The 19,831-nt window shown below is 42.9% G+C and overlaps 1 protein-coding gene across 1 annotated transcript in view; it reads right to left on the bottom strand.

Moving 5' to 3' along the window:
• The window catches only part of ZDHHC2 (zinc finger DHHC-type palmitoyltransferase 2), a 171,907-nt gene that overhangs the window by 116,341 nt on the left and 35,735 nt on the right, over window positions 1-19,831 (bottom strand). The window contains exon 2 of the mRNA XM_044299557.1: window positions 14,629-14,655. Coding sequence (XP_044155492.1) covers window positions 14,629-14,655 — 27 coding nt within the window. The remainder of the gene's footprint in view (window positions 1-14,628; window positions 14,656-19,831) is intronic.

The following is a 19,831-nucleotide window of genomic DNA, read 5'->3' as shown; positions in this document are numbered from 1 at the left end:
GCATCTCTTCGTCCGTACCTAACCTTTCAGGATACGAACATGAGGCGCAGCATTGGACCTGAGGAAAGACTCATTGTCACTTTGAGGTAAATTAATTAATTTTTTGTTCTCGAACTATTGTTTTTAATTAGTATTTTATTAAATTTTCCTTTTTTAAACTTAAAAAAAAAAGGGAATAGGTTTATGATATAATACTTTAAAAATATTCCTAGGGTACCGTGTACTTGAACACTTGAGGCAGAGTGATCCCACAAGCAGTTAATTTGCTGGAACTGGCTGCTGGATTCCGCAATATGCTGGCAGACATAAAGCATTTGTAGACTGATCCGGATATGGATCCATCTCACAAATGTATTGCAAATGCGGACCTGTCTCTCCGCTTCTCATGTGGACAGATAGGCATGCCAGATCTCTCATTGTAGTTTTTTAAATGTGGCATCTGGCACCTGCACTTTAAAAAAACTTGAATTTTTAAGTCTGTTATGTAGTGTGAATGTGTATTCCAAAAATAATGTTGTTTTTTTTTAGATAAATTGGTTTTTCACATCTCAAACAATGTGGGCATATAGCTAGGATATGCCCCCATTGTCTGGTGGGTGTTGATCCCACAGCTTGGACCAACAACTATATTGAGAACATAGCACACAAAGTGAAGGAGGGCGCACAGCGCATGTGCACCCACCATCCATTACTTTAATGGTCCTGACAAATATAGCCAAACCCAGCTCAGCTATTTCCATCAGCTGATATAAAATTTTTAAGGAACATGGGTAACACGCTCCAATTAAGTTTTAAGGAAAAGATGTTGTTAAGAGCTTGGTGGTGGACCTTTCTCGATATTGGTGTGCTTTCAAGAGGTGGGATCCGCAACTATCATACTATGAGATGAGAATAGCCCTTAATACTTTATGATACATTTTTGACATACATTTTTTTTTTTTTATCTTACAGATTTCTGGCAACTGGAAACTCCTTTGCTTCGCTGCACTTCGAGTTCCTGCTGGGAGTCTCTACTATCTCTGGGATAGTCAGCCAAACGTGTGAAATCATATGGCAACATCTCAGGGAAGCGGTGATGCCCACCCCCAAGGCGGTAGATTGGCTACGTATCGCCGAGGGTTTTCAAGATTCTGCGCAGTTTCCAAACTGCCTTGGGGCACTTGATGGCAAACACATACGTGTTAAGAAGCCTGCTCACTCAGGGTCCCGGTACTTTAATTACAAGCAGTACTTTTCTGTGGTGCTGTTAGCCTTGGCGGACAGTAATTACAAGTTTGTAATTGTCGATATCGGGGCCTATGGAAGTACATCAGACTCCCGCATCTTTTGTGCCTCCAGAATGGGTGAGCGACTTCGCGCCAATCAGTTAGCCCTACCAGAGCCCAGAACACTACCCGGATCAGCAGGTCCCCCGGTTCCATTTGTAATTGTGGCTGATGAAGGGTTTGCATTATCACCCAATATGATGCGGCCCTTCCCCAGACGCGATTTAGACAACCGAAAGCGCATATTCAACTACCGACTGACTCGTGCCAGACGGTTTGTTGAGTGCGCCTTTGGTATACTTTCTGCTAAGTGGAGAGTATTTATGTCGTCAATGCAAATGGATCCGGAAAATGTCACCTTGGTGATCCAAGCTGGTGTCGTTTTGCACAATTTCACCAGGATCCACGATGTTCCCTTGGATGCAGAACAGCTTCAAAATTTGACGAACACACCTGTCAATTTTGAACCAGTCCGACATGGAAGACCTGGAACAGCTGGACTAGCTGTTCGGGAACGCTATGCGGACTACTTTTGCAGTCCAGAAGGTTCATTGCCGTGGCAGATGGATGCCATCCGTGGTGGTCGTTGATTTGATCTGGTCTCTGTGAAAAAATTTCTAAATTTTGAATTTTTTTTTTAGTTAGTTAGTTCCCTTTTAAATTTTTTTAGATAGTTTAGGGACTCGCAAGACAATGTGGACCCTTGACGTGGGCTTGCGGGCTGGGGTATTTTTTGTAATATTAGCGTTTAAAATATTTATTTAAACTATTAATGGCCTATATTTACTTTTTTAATTTATCTACCAATATAGACCATGTAATATTTTAAAATGAATTTGACTAGAATGTTCAAAAAATTACAGAAATACCCTCTAATACCACATTTCCCAACCTATTTTTTTTTGGGAATTTTAATTGAAACCCTAAAAAACTCATTTTATGTAAAGTGAAGTCCCAATTTTTTTAGTGATTATTCCTAAAATACTAATCTTTTATTTTTTAGAAAGCGCGTGTCATATATACCTTTATTGGCTATTGACTACACTACTTCTCCCAAATTCACTAAATACTAAAATATTACTAATATAATCATTCTCCCAGAGACACAACCAACCCCATACTGGAGGGTATATGAGATTGTGTAGAAAACCTAATTTGGAGGAGTACACTAATACCGGTGTGACCCTCCCTAGAAGATCCAGACCTTTGAACTTTGTCTTAAAAAAATTTTTGGGGGGAAATTTATATTTCAAGATAAATAAAAATAATGACACAACATAGCAAATTTCAAATAACTGTTTATGAAAATACAAAGCAAAAACAACAAAAAAATTATAAATCAAAAAGCTCCCTTGTGTAGGGACCTGTTCCCCTGAAAACTATTTGCGGGGTGGAAGAGCTGCCAGGAAGTGTGGGTCCTGGACCTTGAATATGTGCCACACTCTCTGAAGGTGCCATTGGTGACCTAATTTGTCCCCGCATATGGGCTTGCCTTAGTTTCTCCTTGTCGATATATTGAATAACATCAAGGGGAATACTATCCCCCTCAAAAAGATATAATAATGAGGCAACGGAAGACAGCATCAAAGAATGCCTTTCTGGAGGCACTCTCGACAACGCAGGAGCCAGGCTTCGCAGAATTTTCTCCTCCGGGGTCTCAGCTTTGTTTTTATTCAGATACTCAAAGACCTGGGAGTCTATCAAATCCCTCCGAGCCATCTGCGCAGCTTGTTGGCCAGAAGATCCTCCCCTCCTTCGCGAACTTTGTCGCCTGGATGGCTGAGGCGGAGAATTCTCCTGCTGGCTTTCCTCCTCTGGCCTTTCCTCAGCCTCTGAAGGTCCAGCATGAGGTATGAAAGATGCAGCAGGGGTACTCGGCTCATCCAGGTTTGTGGACGAGGAATCTTCTTCCGCCTGCAGATTGTCCACTGTCCTGAAATAGATCAAAAGTACTTGTAAGATTTTATACATAAAAAAGCTATTGATAGATCTACCCCAATCCACACTATTCAGCTGTTTGACAAGGCCGTGACACTTCAGCCTTTTCTATGTTTCACTATTGTCTAATGTTGTAATTACTATGAGGTCAGATTTAATAAAGTAATATGTCATCACGCTACTCTAGTGACTTTTTAAAAAACTGAAGAATATCATATGGGAATGATCTATGCAGATAGGGTAACAATAGATCTGCATCAATTTTTAAGCCAAACGCAAATGACCTTTGAACACGGATGTGAGTGGCCCTTGGTATTCCAACCTGTGATCCTACATAGAGCAGGACAGCATGTTGGTTTATTGTTTTCAATAACGCCATGCGCTTCGTGAGCCCCCTGCAGTACAGTAATACACTCGTATATATCACTCGTGTATTAGTGTACTGCAGCAGTTGCACAAAGCGCACAGCATCATGGAAAACAATGACGCTGTGCGTTAAAACTCTCAGCAGGATGCCAGGTTAGAATTCGATGGACTCCTTACAGCCATGTTCCCCAGTTTCCATACAGTAACTGAAAACTTACGGTCGCAGGTCCATTACAGGCAGGAGGAACTGCAAGTCCTTAGTGTACATATACGGCTTCTTCCTGGGCTTGCCGTCTCCACTATGCCCTTTGCTCGCATTAAATTCCCGTCGGAATTGATCCCGACAGGAGTTCCATTTCGTCTTGATTTGTTTGACTGCCAAAAAAAAATAAAAAAAAATTAATTTTCAATGATTTTCATGGTTTACAATATTTAAAAGACATCTTCCATTTCATACAACTTCTAAGGATAGAAAATTGAGCTCCATCATTGCAGACATGTGCACAAGAAATAGCAAATTTTTAAAATGTGTAGAGATGCATGAGGCTACTTTCACTCTTGCGGCAGAACGGATCCAACAGGCTGTTCACCATGTCGGATCCGTCCTTCCGCTATTTTTTCAGACTGCCGCTCTGTCCCTATTGACTTAATGGGGACGATCAGAGCTCTGGCGCAGCCCGGCGGTGCACGGCATAAGGCCACAGGACTAAAAGTACAGCATATCCAACTTTTTAGTCCTGCAGCTTTTGCCATCCACCGCCGTGCTGTGCCCGAGCTCCACCCCCGTCCCCATTATCGTCAATAGGGACAGAGCGGCGGTCTGCCAAAATAGCGGAAGGACGGATCCGACATGGTGAACAGCCTGTTGGATCCGTCCTGCCGCAAGTGTGAAAGTATCCAATCTAAAAAGTTATAGGCCTCAAAGGATTTAAATTTTCAAAAAGTCTGCTATGTCACTTTGCAAGGTCACTTTGCACCATAGCTATTCCCATAGTTCCCCCTGATTACTTTTGCAAGGTCAGTGCTCCATCCTTGCAGACGTGTGCACAAAGGCCAAGCAAAGTGACACAGGACAGTTTGCAAATGTGCAGAGATGCATTTTTTAAAAAGTGATAGGCATCAAAGGATTTTGCAAAACAAATAAGTCGGCTGTGTCACTTTGCAAGGCCCAATGTACATTTCAGAAACCCATCTGTGATTACTTTGCAGAAAGTTCATATGAGACAAACCATAGCTAGTCCCATAGCAACCCCTGATTACTTTTGCAAGGTCAGGGCTCCATCCTTGCAGACGTGTGCACAAGACATAAACAAAGGCCAAGCAAAGTGACACAGGACAGTTTGAGAAATGTGCAGAGATGCATTACATAAAAAGTGATAGTCACCCTTGGATTTTGGATAAAAAAGTCTGGTGTGTCACTTTGCAAGGTCACTTTGCACCATAGCTATTCCCATAGTTCCCCCTGATTACTTTTGCAAGGTCAGGGCTCCATCCTTGCAGACGTGTGCACAAGACATAAACAAAGGCCAAGCAAAGTGACACAGGAAAGTTTGCAAATGTGCAGAGATGCATTACATAAAAAGTGATAGACATCAAAGGATTCTGCAAATTAAAAAAAAAGTCTGCGATGTTACTTTGCAAGGCCCATGCTAATTTCTAGTGCAGACGTCTGAACACTGCACTAGAGATTGCAATCAGGGATGCTACAGGACTTGATTTTATACACAGAATGATATTACATGAATATATTAAAATGTACACTTACTAATTCCAGATCGCTTTTCGGATCTGCATCTGGCCCAATCTTCAGCCATCAGCTCCTGCGCCACCTCTTCCCATGCCCGGTCCTTCCGTACCCGATCATGGTACTGATCTTTTCTGGAATCCCAGATTTCTGGCCTCTCTTGGATACGGACAATCAATTTGGACACATCTACCCTAGGCATGTTGTTTTTAGGGGGCTCCCAAATCGTTATGGCTAGGTAGATATGAATTTTTAAGCCACCACCCCAGAGGGCAGAGCCTACAATAAATTATGTTAATAAAAAACGGAAACGGATCCGCGAAAAACGGAACACATACGGAAATGTTTCCGTTTGTCTTCCGATTTTTGCGGATCCATTGACTTGAATGGGGAATCGGACCGAGATCTGCGGTCAATAGTAGGACAAGCTTCATATTTTGACGGAACATAAAAACGGTACAACGGAATCGGACAACATACTGAACGTTGTCCGTACATAATTTTAGACCATTGAAATGAATAGATCCGCATGTATACCGCGAAAATCGGAAACGGATGCGGATCGGAAACGGAAAAAAAAAAACGGTCGTGTGAATGTAGCCTAAGACGCACCGGCCCATAAGACGCACCTAGGTTTTTGGGGAGGAAAATAAGAAAAAAAAATGTTTAACCAAAAAGGTGTGCTTTTGGTGGGTTTGGAACTAATGGTGGTCTGTGGGTGCTCTTATGTTTTAGTGTCTCCATATTCTGAGCCATAGTTTTTTTTTTTTTGGGCAATTGTCTCAGGTAGGGGCTCATTTTTTGCGGGATGAGGTGTTAGATTGGTACTAAATATGTATACTTTTTTTTCCCTATTTTTTACCATGTTTTTTTTTATTTTTTTTGGGGGGGGGGGAATGACGTTTTTGTTTATTTTTACTTGAAACTTTTAATTTTTTGGGGGGAAAACTTTATTTTTTCTACTTTTTTTACTTTATTTTTTGGCCCACTTTGGGACTTCAACTTTTGGGGGTCTAATCCCTTTTACAATGCATTCCAATACTTCTGTATTGGAATGCATTGGTTGTATGAGTAATACTGTGTGTATTACTCATACAGCTTCCGGCCTGTGAGATCCAGGGGGCTGGATCTCACAAGCTCGTCACCGGAAGGCAGCACAAAGCCTTCCTTAGACATCGCGCAGCCTTCCATGCCATCGTGTCCCCCCTACAGCCACATGGGGACCCGATGGCATCGCTGCCCGCCGGATAAGGTAAAAGCCACAAACCGCAGGTCCGAATTGACCTGCGGTTTGCGGCGATCACCGACACGGGGGGGTCACGGGACCCCCCCGGCGATGTGACAGGATGCCCACTGAATGATTTCAGCGGACATCCTGTTGCGATTAACCCCCGCCGCAATCGCGATATAAACTTAGGACGTACCGGTACGCCCTGAGTCCTTAAGGACTCGGGAAACAGGGCATACCGATACGCCCTAAGTCCTTAAGGTGTTAAATGCTAGAAGTCAAGAACAATCAGGACTATTCCTAGAGTAGGCCAAGCATCTTCTCTGTAAAAGACACATGAAACAACTAAAGTACTCTCAGACTGTGAGAAACAAGATTCTTTGGTTTGATTAATTGAACTTGTTGGCCTCAATTGTAAGTGTCATGTTTGGAGGAAACCAGGCACCGCCCGATACTGTCCCCTACAGTGAAGCATGGTGGTGGTGGTTGCAGCATCATACTGTGTTTTTTTTCAGTGGCTGGGACTGGGAGACTGATCAGGGTTGAGGGAAGGATGAATGAAGCAAAGTACAGAGATATTCTTAATGGATTAGTTCTCTCAATAAGGCTACATGCACATGACCGTATGTGTTTTGCGGTTTGCAAATTGCGGATCCGGAAAAAAAAAAAAAAAGGATGACATCCGTATGCCATCCGTTTTTTTTTTTTGCGGATCCATTGTAACAATGCCTAAAATGGACAAGAATAGGACACGTTCTATTTTTTTTGCGGGGCTACGGAACGAACATACTGATGCTGACAGCACACGGTGTGCTGTCCGCATTTTTTGCGGACCCAATGAAATGAATGTGTCCACATCCTATCTGCAAAAAAAACTAAACGGAATGGACACGGAAACAAACAACGTTCGTGTGCATGTAGCCTAAGAGAAACAAAATAAGAGTATTGCAGGTTTGATACATTTTAATGGCTAACAAAAATAGAAGTAATGATGTTACATAGCGAGCTTTTGAGACATCACCAGTCCCTTCATCAGGTGTACTACAAGAATATATAAAGAAACAGAAATATACATACAATAAGAATAGAGACATGGAGGAATGAATGGACATTTGAAAAATAACAGAACAACATATCAAAGATCTTGAGAATGAGTCCTTAAAGGGAGTCTGTCACCACATTTGAGCATATTAGACTGATCAAATAGCGTTAGATGTGCCACGAGAACTTAAAAACTGTACCTTTGTTGTATCTAATGGAGTTTTCTTTCAGCCAAAAATGAATATTTAAGATTCTGTAAATGCGCCCTCTCAAGTGCCCAGGGCGGCGTCTCAATCGTCCGAGCCCCAGGCAGCACCTCCTCAACGGCTCATAACCCCGCCCTCCGTGTGCCTCTGCCCGCCCGTTTACTCTCCTCCTCTCTCCTTTTCCACTGCGGCTGCGCGGTCAAATTCGTAGCGGGCGCAGTGGAAAAGAAGAGAGGAGGAGAGTAAAGCACACGGAGGGCGGGGTTATGAGCCGTTGAGGAGGTGCTGCCTGGGGCTCGGACGATTGAGATGCCGCCCTGGGCACTGGAGAGGGCGCATTTACAGAATCTTAAAAGTTCATTTTTGGCTGAAAGAAAACTCCATTAGATACAACAAAGGTACAGTTTTTAAGTTCTTGGTGGCACATATAACGCTATTTGATCAGTCTAATATGCTCAAATGTGGTGACAGACTCCCTTTAATTATCTTACAGATAAGGGGTGTGAAAGTTTTATGGTCTCTATATTGATGTTATCTCAGAGACCTGGTGCCCCGACTATGTCTTCAGATCTTGTAGTGTGTCAGAAATCCCGGGGACAAATTCAGTCCAGTATTCAAAGTGTCAAGCAGTGTTATAAATTTGTATTACCAAATTCTTCTAGCTCTTTGGGATTTGAAGTTACCTTTTAATATGAGAACTTTCATGTTCCTTATTGCGTCCTGGGCTACAGAAATGCTTTATCCACAGGAAAGTGTAGATTCTTCTCTTTAATTGTGTGGCGGTGGGATCCTCATCCTTGCACTCCCAGGGGGAGGGGTCCAGTCAGACTGTCTTTTGTCCAGCAGTGCCAATTGTGTTTGGCTGTTTGAGAATTGTCTCTCCTGCTTGTCATGGAAGAACTCTTTTAATCTTAATCTCCTAAAATATTCCTCCATGTCACTACACTACATGTCAAGACTTTTGGTAGGGCAGAATGACAGTCCTCTGGAGAGCACCTCGAGTTCCACATTATTCAGTTTGTATGATGACAGATTAATGACACAGCTGAATTTACCAGGTTCCTGATTGATGTTCTGATCCATCCTGTTAGCGTTGGCTTGTACTCGATTAGTGTGTGAATACCGCCCCGCTCTAAGTCGAAGTCTGTGGAGTTTCTTTTTCTTGTTTATCAAATATAGTTGTAGTATTCTGTAGACCTGCAATACTCTTATTTTGTTTCTTTTAATGAGAGCACTAAACTAGTTTTCTATTGGCTAATACGGTACCAGACTGTTTCCTTTTTATTCTTAATGGAAACCTAATCCAGAGTGCCCCTGACCTCAGGCTGGGACGAAGGTTCAACGTCTAAGACAATGACCCTAAGCACACAACCAAGACAACATAGCAGTGGTTTAAAAACAACTCTGTGAATGTCCTTAAGTGGCATAGCCAGAGACCTGACTTGAACCCAATTTAACGTCTCTGGAGAGACCTGAAAATGGCTGTTGACCAACAGTCCCCATCTAACCTGACAGAGCCTGAGAGGATCTGCAAAGAAGAATGGCAGAAAATCCCTAAATCCAGGTGTACAAGCCTTGAGGCATCATACCCATGAAGACTAGAGGCTGTAATCACTGCCAAAGGTGCTTCATCCAAGTTCTGAGTAAAGGGTCTGAATACTTATGTCAATGCAAGATTTCTTTTTTCCTTTTCAATAGATTAGTAAAGATTTGGAACACTTTGTTTTCACTTTCTCATTACAGGGTATTGAGTGCAGAATGATGGGGGGAGGGGGGGGGGGACTTTTTGTCTTTTCTCCTTGTGCCTAGCAGATGTAAGAATTTGTATATGCAATGCAATCCTCTGTGAAAAAAGGTATGCAAACCTGTCTAAAAGGTTGAACACTGATAGATATCTTATGTATACTATCCTATCTTCGAGAGTTTGAAAGAGAGTTTTACTGCATACCTTCTCAGCACTTATATATCGCTTTGGTATACTCAAAGTATTACCCCCTGTCATTAATAAACTGACATACAGCGATAAATTCCTCCATAATAAACCTGCACCTTATCTAACTTCCATGGAGATGAGTGCTAGTTGTAGAGCAAAATCTTCCTAGCAGAACCTTATGGTGCACCTACATGTTTAGGTGACTTTTCAGAATAAGCTGTCATTTGTTTTTCCCTTTAACCCTTTTACAACCGGAGGTTTTTCGTTTTCATTTTTCTTCTCCATCTTCCTTGAGCCATAACTTTTTTATATTTCCATTCACATATAGTGAGGAACAGAACTATTTGAACACCCTGCGATTTTGCAAGTTCTCCCACTTAGAAATCATGGCGGGGTCTAAAATTTACATTGTATGTGTATTCCCTCTCTGAGAGACAGAATAAAAAATAAAAAATAAAAAAACTGTATGATTTTGAAAGAATTTATTTGTCTTGCACTGCTGAACATAAGTATCTGAACACCTGAGAAACAGCAAGAATTCTGGCTCTCAAAGACCTGTTACTGTGCCTTTAAAAAGTCCACCTCTACTCCACTCATTAATCTAACTTAGTAGCACCTGTCGGAGCTCTTTAAAGACCCCTGTCCACCCCACAGTCAGTCAGATGCCAACTACTACCATGGGCAAGACCAAAGAGCTGTCAAAAGACACCAGAGACAAAATTGTGGACCTCCACAAAGCTAGGAAGGGCTAGGGGCAATTGCCAAGCAGCTTGGTAAAAATAGATCAACTGTTGGAGCAATTGTTAGAAAATCGAAGAGGCTAAAGACGACTGTCAGTCTCCCTCCGACTGGGGCTCCATGCAAGATCTCACCTTGTGGGGTATCACTAATGATAAGAAAGGTGAGGGATCAGCCCTGAACTACAAGGCAGGAGATGGTCAATGACATGAAGAGAGCTGGGACCACAGTTTCAAAGGTCACTGTCGGTAGAACACTACGCCATCATGGTTTCAAATCTTGCATTGCACGGAAGGTTCCCCTGCTCAAGTCATCACATGTCCAGGCCCGTCTAAAGTTTGCCAATGACCATCTGGATGATCCAGGGGAGGTATAGGAGAAAGTCATGTGGTCAGATGAGACCAAAGTAAAACTTTTTGGTCTAAACTTCACTTGTTGTGTATGGAGGAAAAAAGGAGGAGTTGCATCCCAAGAACACCATCCCTACTGTGAAGCATGGGGGTCGTAACATCATGCTTTGTGGGTGCTTTTCTGTGAAGGGGACAGGACGACTGCACTGTATTAAGTAGAGGATGAATGAGGCCATTTATTGTGAGATTTTGAGCAACTACCTCCTTCCCTCAGTCAGAGCATTGAAGATGGGTCGTGGCTGGGTCTTCCAACATGACAATAACCCGAAGCACACAGCCAGGATAACCAAGGAGTGGCTCCGTAAGAAGCATATCAAGGTTCTGGATTGTCCTAGCTAGTCTCCAGACCTAAATAAAATGGGGGGCTTATGGCTGACATAAGGGGCTAATGGGGGGCTTATGGCTGACATGACGGGCTAATGGGGGGCTTATGGCTGACATTGGGGGGCTTATGGCTGACATTGGGGGGGTTTATGGCTGACATTGGGGGGGGTTTATGGCTGACATTGGGGGCTGATAGATGGCTAAAGGTTTGGGGGTTTATCTGAGCCATTGGGGGTCTGATCTGATGTCCGATTAACATTGGGGGTCTGATTGCTGGTCTGACTTGAGGTGTAATGAAAAATATTTTTTTCTTATTGTTCTCCTCTAAAACTAGGTGCATCTTATAGGGCGAAAAATACGGTACAGTGCAGCAGAGACCAGTGCAGCAGAGACTATAGTCAGTTTATATAGTCATTTTATAGTGTTACATATTTTAATATGCACCTTGTGCTTTGTTATGCGCGTGAATCCGTCAGCCCGCCCACCCCCTAAGCCCCCACCCGGTCCCTGGGAAAATTGTCTTGCATGAAACTGGTCCTTGGTGCAAAAAAGGTTGGGGACCACTGCCCTACAGACACAAATGTTACTATCATCAACACAAAAAGCAGCAAACACAACTCAACTAAAAACAAGAGGTATATATATATATATATATTTTTTATATATATATATATATATATATATATATATATACACATACACACATACAAACGGTTGTGCACCTCTGGTCAAAACTGTTACTGTGAACAGTTAAGCAAGTGGAAGATGAAAGTTTTTTTATATTTTCATATTTTATCTTTTCAAAATAACAAAAAAGGAAAAGTGCCCGAAGCAATACCAAATATCAAAGCTTGTGAACGCTTTTTGTATCCAGCCAAGAATCTTTCAATTCTTGTTTGAGTGATTGTCATCCATTCTTCCTTGAAAAAAATCTTCCAGTTCTGTGAGATTCCTGGGCCGTCTTGCATGCGCTGCTCTTTTGCGGTCTATCCACAGATTTTCAATGATGTTCAGATCAGGGGACTGTTAGGGCTATGGTAAAACTGTTAGGCTCCATTCATACGTCCGCAATGTGTTTTGCGGATCCACAGAGCCACGGATCTGCAAAACATGGACAGCGGCAATGTGCGTTCCGCATTTTGCGGACCGCACATTGCCGGCACTATAGAATATGCAATTGCGGACAAGAATAGGACATGTTCTATTTTTTTCGGGAACGGAACGAAATTGCAGACGTGTGAATGGACCCTTAGCTTGCAAGTTCTGAGGTAGTGTATTGTAGATTTTTAGGTGTGTTTAGGATCATTATCCAATTTCAATTTCAGCATTTTTGCAGTTGATGTTTGATTCCAAAAATGCATGTTTTTTTATGCTTATAAGCTAACATATGTTACTGTTGCCTTTATAATAATATATTGTGCTGGTAAATAAAGCAGTAAAATGTAGATTCGCCTCCTGAGCAGATCTCAGTGTGGTGAAGCTATAGTACATAGAGTATATGATATGTAGATGCTAGGACACGGCTCTGTCCTCAGCATGTCTAGTCCTGTCAACCTGGTGGAGAGAGAGAGAGTGTGCAGAGCAGTGCTCAAAGGATTCAGCCCCATCTCCTTGTGCTCTAAATTCTCATTTGCATATGAATATCTCTGCAGCTGGTTTAATAGAGTGGATTCTGGTGACAGTATGCCCTATTTAGGTCTGTGACTACAGAACCCTCATGCACATTATATGGGTCCATGAAAGCCACAGACACAGAATAGATTCCGTCCATGTATGGTCAGTGGTTTTCATTGACTATTGGAAGAAGATGCTCTGGAAATTAATTTTCAGCCTGGCAGTGTTTGTAGAACACGGATGACACACAGAAGCTAAAAAACAAACACACAGACCAAACACAACCCCTTAACAGACATCATCATGGATGGACCTCTGACCGTCTTGTCACGGATATCATCACAGACATGGACGTGTGAATAAGGCCACACCATGCAGAACATTTGTTGCTTTATGCAACTCAAATTTGGTGGTCCTGTAATATGTGACAGAAGTACACAGTTCTCTTCCACAGGATTAACAGTAAGGCCCCTTACACACGAGCGAGAATTCCGCGCGGGTGCAATGCGTGACGAGAACGCATTGTGCCCGCGCGGAATCCGAATCAATTCATTTAAATGGGTCTGTGTACATGAGAGGTGGTTTTCACGCAGTGCGGATGCAATGCGATTTTCATGGATGGTTGCTAAGAGATGTTGTTTGAAAACATTCAGTTTTTTATCACGCGCAAGCAAAACGCATGTAATCGCATTGCACCCGCGCGATAAAAACCGAGTGGCTTTGTTTGCAAAACCGCAGTTTTCACTGAACGAATCCGCAATGCATCCGGACATAATCCGGACACATTTGTCTGCAAGGGGCCTAAGGGTCTATGGTGGGATAGACATGGATCATGTATCTTTTGCATCGGTGAAATTTAACATTAAGCTAAATCATTAAGTAAAAAAAAAAAAGCCAGAAATTTTCAGTAACAAGAACTAAGTACTTGTCAACAAATATTCTCATCTATATCTTACACACCAGCCCATCAAAGCAACTGATCCATATTATGTGTAAAGTTTCCCGAAATCATTTCTCATCCAATGACTATTTCTAGCAGTCTTTTCACAGACTCCGCAATGCCTTTTTTTTTATTTAACAAAAAAAATAATATCATCTTCATAAGGTAAAATTTTGGTCATGAACAGACATTTTATATTAATGGTCTATCCTGAGGATCAGTGGGGTCCGACACCCGGCACCGCCATCGATCAGTGGCTTTTACTAGCTTCCAGTACCAGAATAACAAAAACAATAAGGCCTCCTGCACACGTGTGCTGCCCGTTGCCATATTGCGGACCGTATTTGTTCTGCGTGCATTCCACATCACGGATGCGGACCCATTCACTTCAATGGGTCCGCAAATCCGGAGATGCAGAATGGTGCGGAACGGAACACTACGGAGTGCTTCAGTGGGGTTTCGTCCCGTACATGCCCTATCTTTTTGCAGACCGTCCGGATCGCGGACCCATTAAAGTGAATGGGTCCGCGATCCGCTGCGGCTGCCCCGTGGTCGGTGTTCGTGCATTGCGGCCTGCAGCACGGCCACGGGGCGCACACGTTCTTGTGCAGGAGGCCTAAAGTAGATGGAGCCAGAAGCTGAAAACTCCATCACTTTACTTGCCTGGGAGCTGAGCTGCAGTACACCAGCACAACCACCACAAAGTGGATGAAGCCTTCAGCTTCCGACTCAGTCCACTGTATTGTTCCCAGCACTGGTGCTGCGTGTCAGACACCCACCGATCTGATATTCATGACCTATGCCGAGGAAAGGTCATCTAAATCTACAGACTGGAAAATCCCTTTAAGCAAAAAACAACAAGATTTAAGAGGTTGACTCACCTTTCTCTCCAATATTATCCATGGACACTGTAAAGACAAAAGCAGACGTTGTAATATCACCAACCACATCAGCCACCTTTACTAAAATTGGAAAATTGCAAATCCATATTCAATATGGGCTCAGGCATTAAAATTAAACAACCAAAGTCATGCTAATGGGTCCAGCATTTTCATCACAGAGGAAAGAGGAGAACAGTGCAGCATTCAGGCTAATGGGTTATACAACCTAATCTCTATGAAGCCATTTACAGATATAAGTGAATGACTGCACATATACATAAACAGAGCCTGCGTGCAATTATCTATATGTGAAGCTGAGAACTGTAATCAGTGGAAGTTTGTTTCAGTTTACCCTGTGGCATAGGAGAGAGAAATTAAAGGGGGCCCTCAGTTAGTAGTAGATGGGGGGAAACATACCTGGACCCAGGATGACAGGGTTTACATTGAGAAGGTTGGGTGCAGTACATTGGCTATAGTTGAAGTGGCTCTGTCATCAGAATCAGCCGTATTAAACCAGACAGGGCTCATTGTGCTGATTAAAACAATACCTTTCTTTTGTCTGTATGCTAAACAGCTGCAGAAAGATATCTGTGTTTTTATTCATATGTAAGTTGGAGCACCAGGAGGCCGGGCTGAATCCTTTGAGCACTGCTTTGTAACACCCCCACTGCTCTGCACACTCCTCCCTCCCCTTGATGGACAGGGCTAGATATGCTGAAAGCAGAGCTGTGTGCTAGCATCTACATACCATATCACTATGTACTATAGCTTCACCACACTGAGATCTGCTCAGAAAGGTGACATACATATTTCTGCTTTATTCACAGGCACAATATAGGATTATAAAGACACTAGTAATGTGAGTTAGCTTATAAGCATAGAAAAAAAACATACATCTCTATGTGTAAATGGCATAGCTTAGTGATAAGTGATCTGTAATGCATGTAGAAATCCAAAATTCAGGTCCCAGGAGAGATTTACATAAACTTTTTTTTCTGTTATTTTTTTTTTCTGTAACCCATAATAAAAGGTTATGCTATAATAAAAAATATATATTCATATAATAACAATAAAAGGCCTTACTATATTGAGAACAGTGGGGGAGATTTATCAACCTAGTGTAAAGTAGAACTGGCTTAGTTGCCCATAGCAACCAATCAGATTCCACCTTTCATTTTCCAAAGGGGCTGTGTAAAATGAAAGGGGGAATCAGATTGGTTGCTATGGGCAACTAAGCTAGTTCTGCTTTACACTAGTTTGATAAATCTCCCCCAGTGTTTTTTGGGGGTTAGAAACCTAAAACCTATTAGGCTACTTTCACACTTGCGCTTGATCGGATCCGTTCTGAACGGATCCGATCATATTAATGCAGACGGAGGCTCCGTTCAGTACGGATCCGTCTGCATTAATAACTTTAAAAAATTTCGCAAGTGCGCAAGTAGCCTGCGCGGATCCGTTCAGACTTTCAATGTAAAGTCAATGGGGGACGGATCCGCTTGAAGATTGAGCCATATGGTGACATCTTCAAGCGGATCCGTTCCCATTGACTTACATTGTAAGTCTGAACGGATCCGCACGCCTCCGCACGGCCAGGCGGACACCCGAACGCTGCAAGCAGCGTTCAGCTGTCCGCGCGGAGGCGAGCGGAGGCTGAACGCCGCCAGACTGATGCAGTCTGAGCGGATCCGCATCCATTCAGACTGCATCAGGGCTGGACGGAGGCGTTCGGGTCCGCTCGTGAGCTCCTTCAAACGGAGCTCACGAGCGGACCGACGAACGCTAGTGTGAAAGTAGCCTTACTGGTTTATTCACAGGCACAATATACACTTGTAAAGAAACCAGCAATATGTATTGCTTGTTAAGCCTAAAAACATTATTTTCAATATAAATAAGGATACAGACTTTTATTATGGGTTAAATGTGTGAATAAAAAAATATCTTTAAAAAAAAACTTTTAAAGTCTCTCTCAAGAGTCAAACCTGGGATCTCTACATGCTAAACCAAGCACTAAGCTGTAGCATTACCACATACAAATGTTTTTTTTCTGTGCTTATAAGCTAGCACACATTACTGGTGTCTTTATAATTATAAATATATTGTGGCTGTAAATGAAGCAGAAATACGTATATTAGCTTTCTGTCCAGATCTCAATGTGGTAAAGCTATAGTACATGGAGTATATTTTATGTACATGCTAGGACACCGCTCTGCCCTCAGCATGCTGATGACTAGCTCCGTCAATAAAGGGGAGGGAGGAGTGTGCAGAGCACTGGGGGTGTTACAAAGCAGTGCTCAAAGGATTCAGCCCCCGCTTGCTGGTGCTCCAACTTGCTAATTTGCACATGAATAAAAGGCAGATATCTCTGTGTCTGTTTAGCATACAGACAAAAGAAAGGTATCGTTTTTTTCGCCCTATAAGACGCACCTGCCCATAAGACGCACCTAGGTTTTTGAGGTGGAAAATAAGAAAAAAAAAATTTGAACAAAAAGGTGTGTTTTTGGTGGGTTTTGAACTAATGGTGGTCTGTGGATGACAGTATTATGGGGGATCTGTTGAGGACACTGTTATGGGGGATCTGTTGAGGACACTGTTATGGGGGATCTGTGGGTGACATTGTTATGGGGGATCTGTGGGTGACACTGTTATGGGGGATCTGTGGGTGACACTGTTATGGGGGATCTCTGGATGGCACTGTTATGGGGGGGTCATCCACAGATCCCCTCCATAACAGTGTCCCTGTAGTGTGAATGACCCCCAATACAGGGGGTGGGGGTCGCATCTGGTTTTATAATGACAGCGTGGCCCGTGCAGTGACTGTATTCTACTACACGGGCCCCGCTCACTGTATATACCGTAATCTTATCTATAATTGTAGGCATTGTTAATTATTTACAAATTCAGGGTAATCAGCGCCTGTATTACTTACAACAAGCGCTCGGTAGCAGAGAGGAGGGAGGAGGCAGGCGCGTGACGTAGTGACTCACGCTGCCAGCGCCCGTCCTCCCGGCATGCCTCCTCCCTCCTCTCTGCTACCGAGCGCTTGTTGTAAGTAATACAGGCGCTGATTACCCTGAATTTGTAAATAATTAACAATGCCTACAATTATAGATAAGATTACGGTATATACAGTGAGCGGGGCCCGTGTAGTAGAATACAGTCACTGCACGGGCCCCGCTGTCATTATAAAAGCAGATGCCGGCCCACAGCCCCTCCTCCCTCTCAGCTGATACACCCGCCGCACGGCATCGCGGAGCGGCGTATCAGTGACAGTTCGGCAAAATGCAGCATTCGCCCCATAAGACGCACTGCTATTTTTCCTCCCACTTTTTTGGGGGGGAAAGTGCGTCTTATAGGGCAAAAAATATGGTAGGTAACGTATCTATGGTACTGTACAGTAGCTGCTTGTCCCCAGCTCATACATGTCTGATCGCCTCCATGTAGGCAGATACTTTTTATAAATCCTGACACACTGATTCATATTTTTTTTACCCTGCACACCTACATATGGATTATCTTTAACCAACCCATCTGTTAGCTCTGCCATATACAGAAAGTTTAAATGTCAGCCTTTTAAAGAAATTAATATAATGACTCATGCTGCCAAAGAAGTTATTAGAACTGGAACCAGACAAGAAATCTTGACCTAAACAGAGGAAAAACTGGTGGCACTGAGACATTACACCGGCAGTCTCATATATTCTGGTAACCAAATACAGAAGAGCCTAAATGATAACAGTTCAGGCCAGTAATAACAGCATAGGTCACTAGATATTTGGTCATCTATAAGATGTACTGGTAAAGTGAATATGCTATTATGATTCTGTAAAATAAAGTGCCACTGTATGTCTATAATACAGGCTGGACCCATGCCATGTAACACGTGTGTTACCAAACATTTATTGCAGTTTACAGACAGTGTAACAAATGAACAGAATACATAGAGAGAATACGAAGAGGTCAGTTCATAAATGTATATATTGATATACGGGACCTAAAATACTCTGAAACACTACTGGGAACGTTATTCCCTCCGAAAGATCAAGTTCTATAAGACCCCAAGGAAGGGACTTATTAATGTTAAAATTTAATACACAATAGTGCAGTGCAATACAAAAAGAAAGTGTCAGATAAAAGATAAAAATATACATACAATAACAATGCAGTAAAACAGATAAATAAAAGGGGGAAAATACAGAATATTGGGTTACTGAGATGCAGCAGTTATATTCCGGCTGTGGGGACAGCTGAAGATATGGGCAGTCACTCCAAACTATGTGGATCCCCAAAATGGCTGACAATTACCTGTTCCCAAACACCCATTTTTATCCCCCCTCAGCCGAGGGGTGGGCTGTGAAGGAACCCCCCTCCTTTCGGTCCGGCCTTCTGGGACGTCTGATATTATTCAGGTTTCTGCCCCACCTTCCCAGAAGACTGACTGAGGTGGCAATATGAATCACAGCGATTCCTCGCTGTATGACAGGGACTGCGGGTACAGGTACGGTCATACAGACACCAAATGTGATTGAGTTAAGAATTCCAGAAGGCCAGATCCTGAATACCGAGAAATACCTCCTGTCCAGTATGGCACGCATAGACTCTACCCGAAGCCCATGTCAGGCTGAACACAATTATTAGGGTTCTGAGGCTGTGGGTGCCATGAGGTCGGAGTTATGGCTTCTGATATTATTTCATTCATCTACTGAATTGGGTAGACCACCCACTGGTCTAGCACCCAACATGTCTAGGCTGGCTGTGCATTTTAGGTATCCCCCTCCCAGGTCTTCATTAGGATGACCAAATGGTTTGCAATTAGCAGGCCTGTGCTAAATGGGGGCTTCCTCTGAGAATGTGGAGTTTCTCACCTAGTCTTCAGGCGGGCTGGCATCTAGAGGCACCATTTGCATTTGCTTAATAGATCAATTAGCCACAGCTATGCAATTAGCTATTGATAATGTAAGTTTAGGAGAGTATGAGATCTATCCATCTGTCTATCTATCTGTCTATTCACCTCAGATTTTGTTACATTCTGTAAGAAAGAAAAGTTGAGAAACAGTCCTAGAGCAAACTAAAAAGGTGGTCTTCTCTTGAACCTGTGGGTTCTGCTAAAAGGATTCATGGGAAATGGAATGAGACAGTAGAGCAAAACGGTGGAAGAAAAGAGCTACAAGACTGCAAGGACAGCCAAACGTGATGTAGTTTAGGG

The sequence above is a fragment of the Bufo gargarizans genome, chromosome 1, assembly GCF_014858855.1.
Source record: "Bufo gargarizans isolate SCDJY-AF-19 chromosome 1, ASM1485885v1, whole genome shotgun sequence".
NCBI classification, from domain to species: domain Eukaryota; kingdom Metazoa; phylum Chordata; class Amphibia; order Anura; family Bufonidae; genus Bufo; species Bufo gargarizans.
Note: the sequence above shows the minus strand (reverse complement) of the source record. Positions and strands in the feature narration are given on the sequence as shown.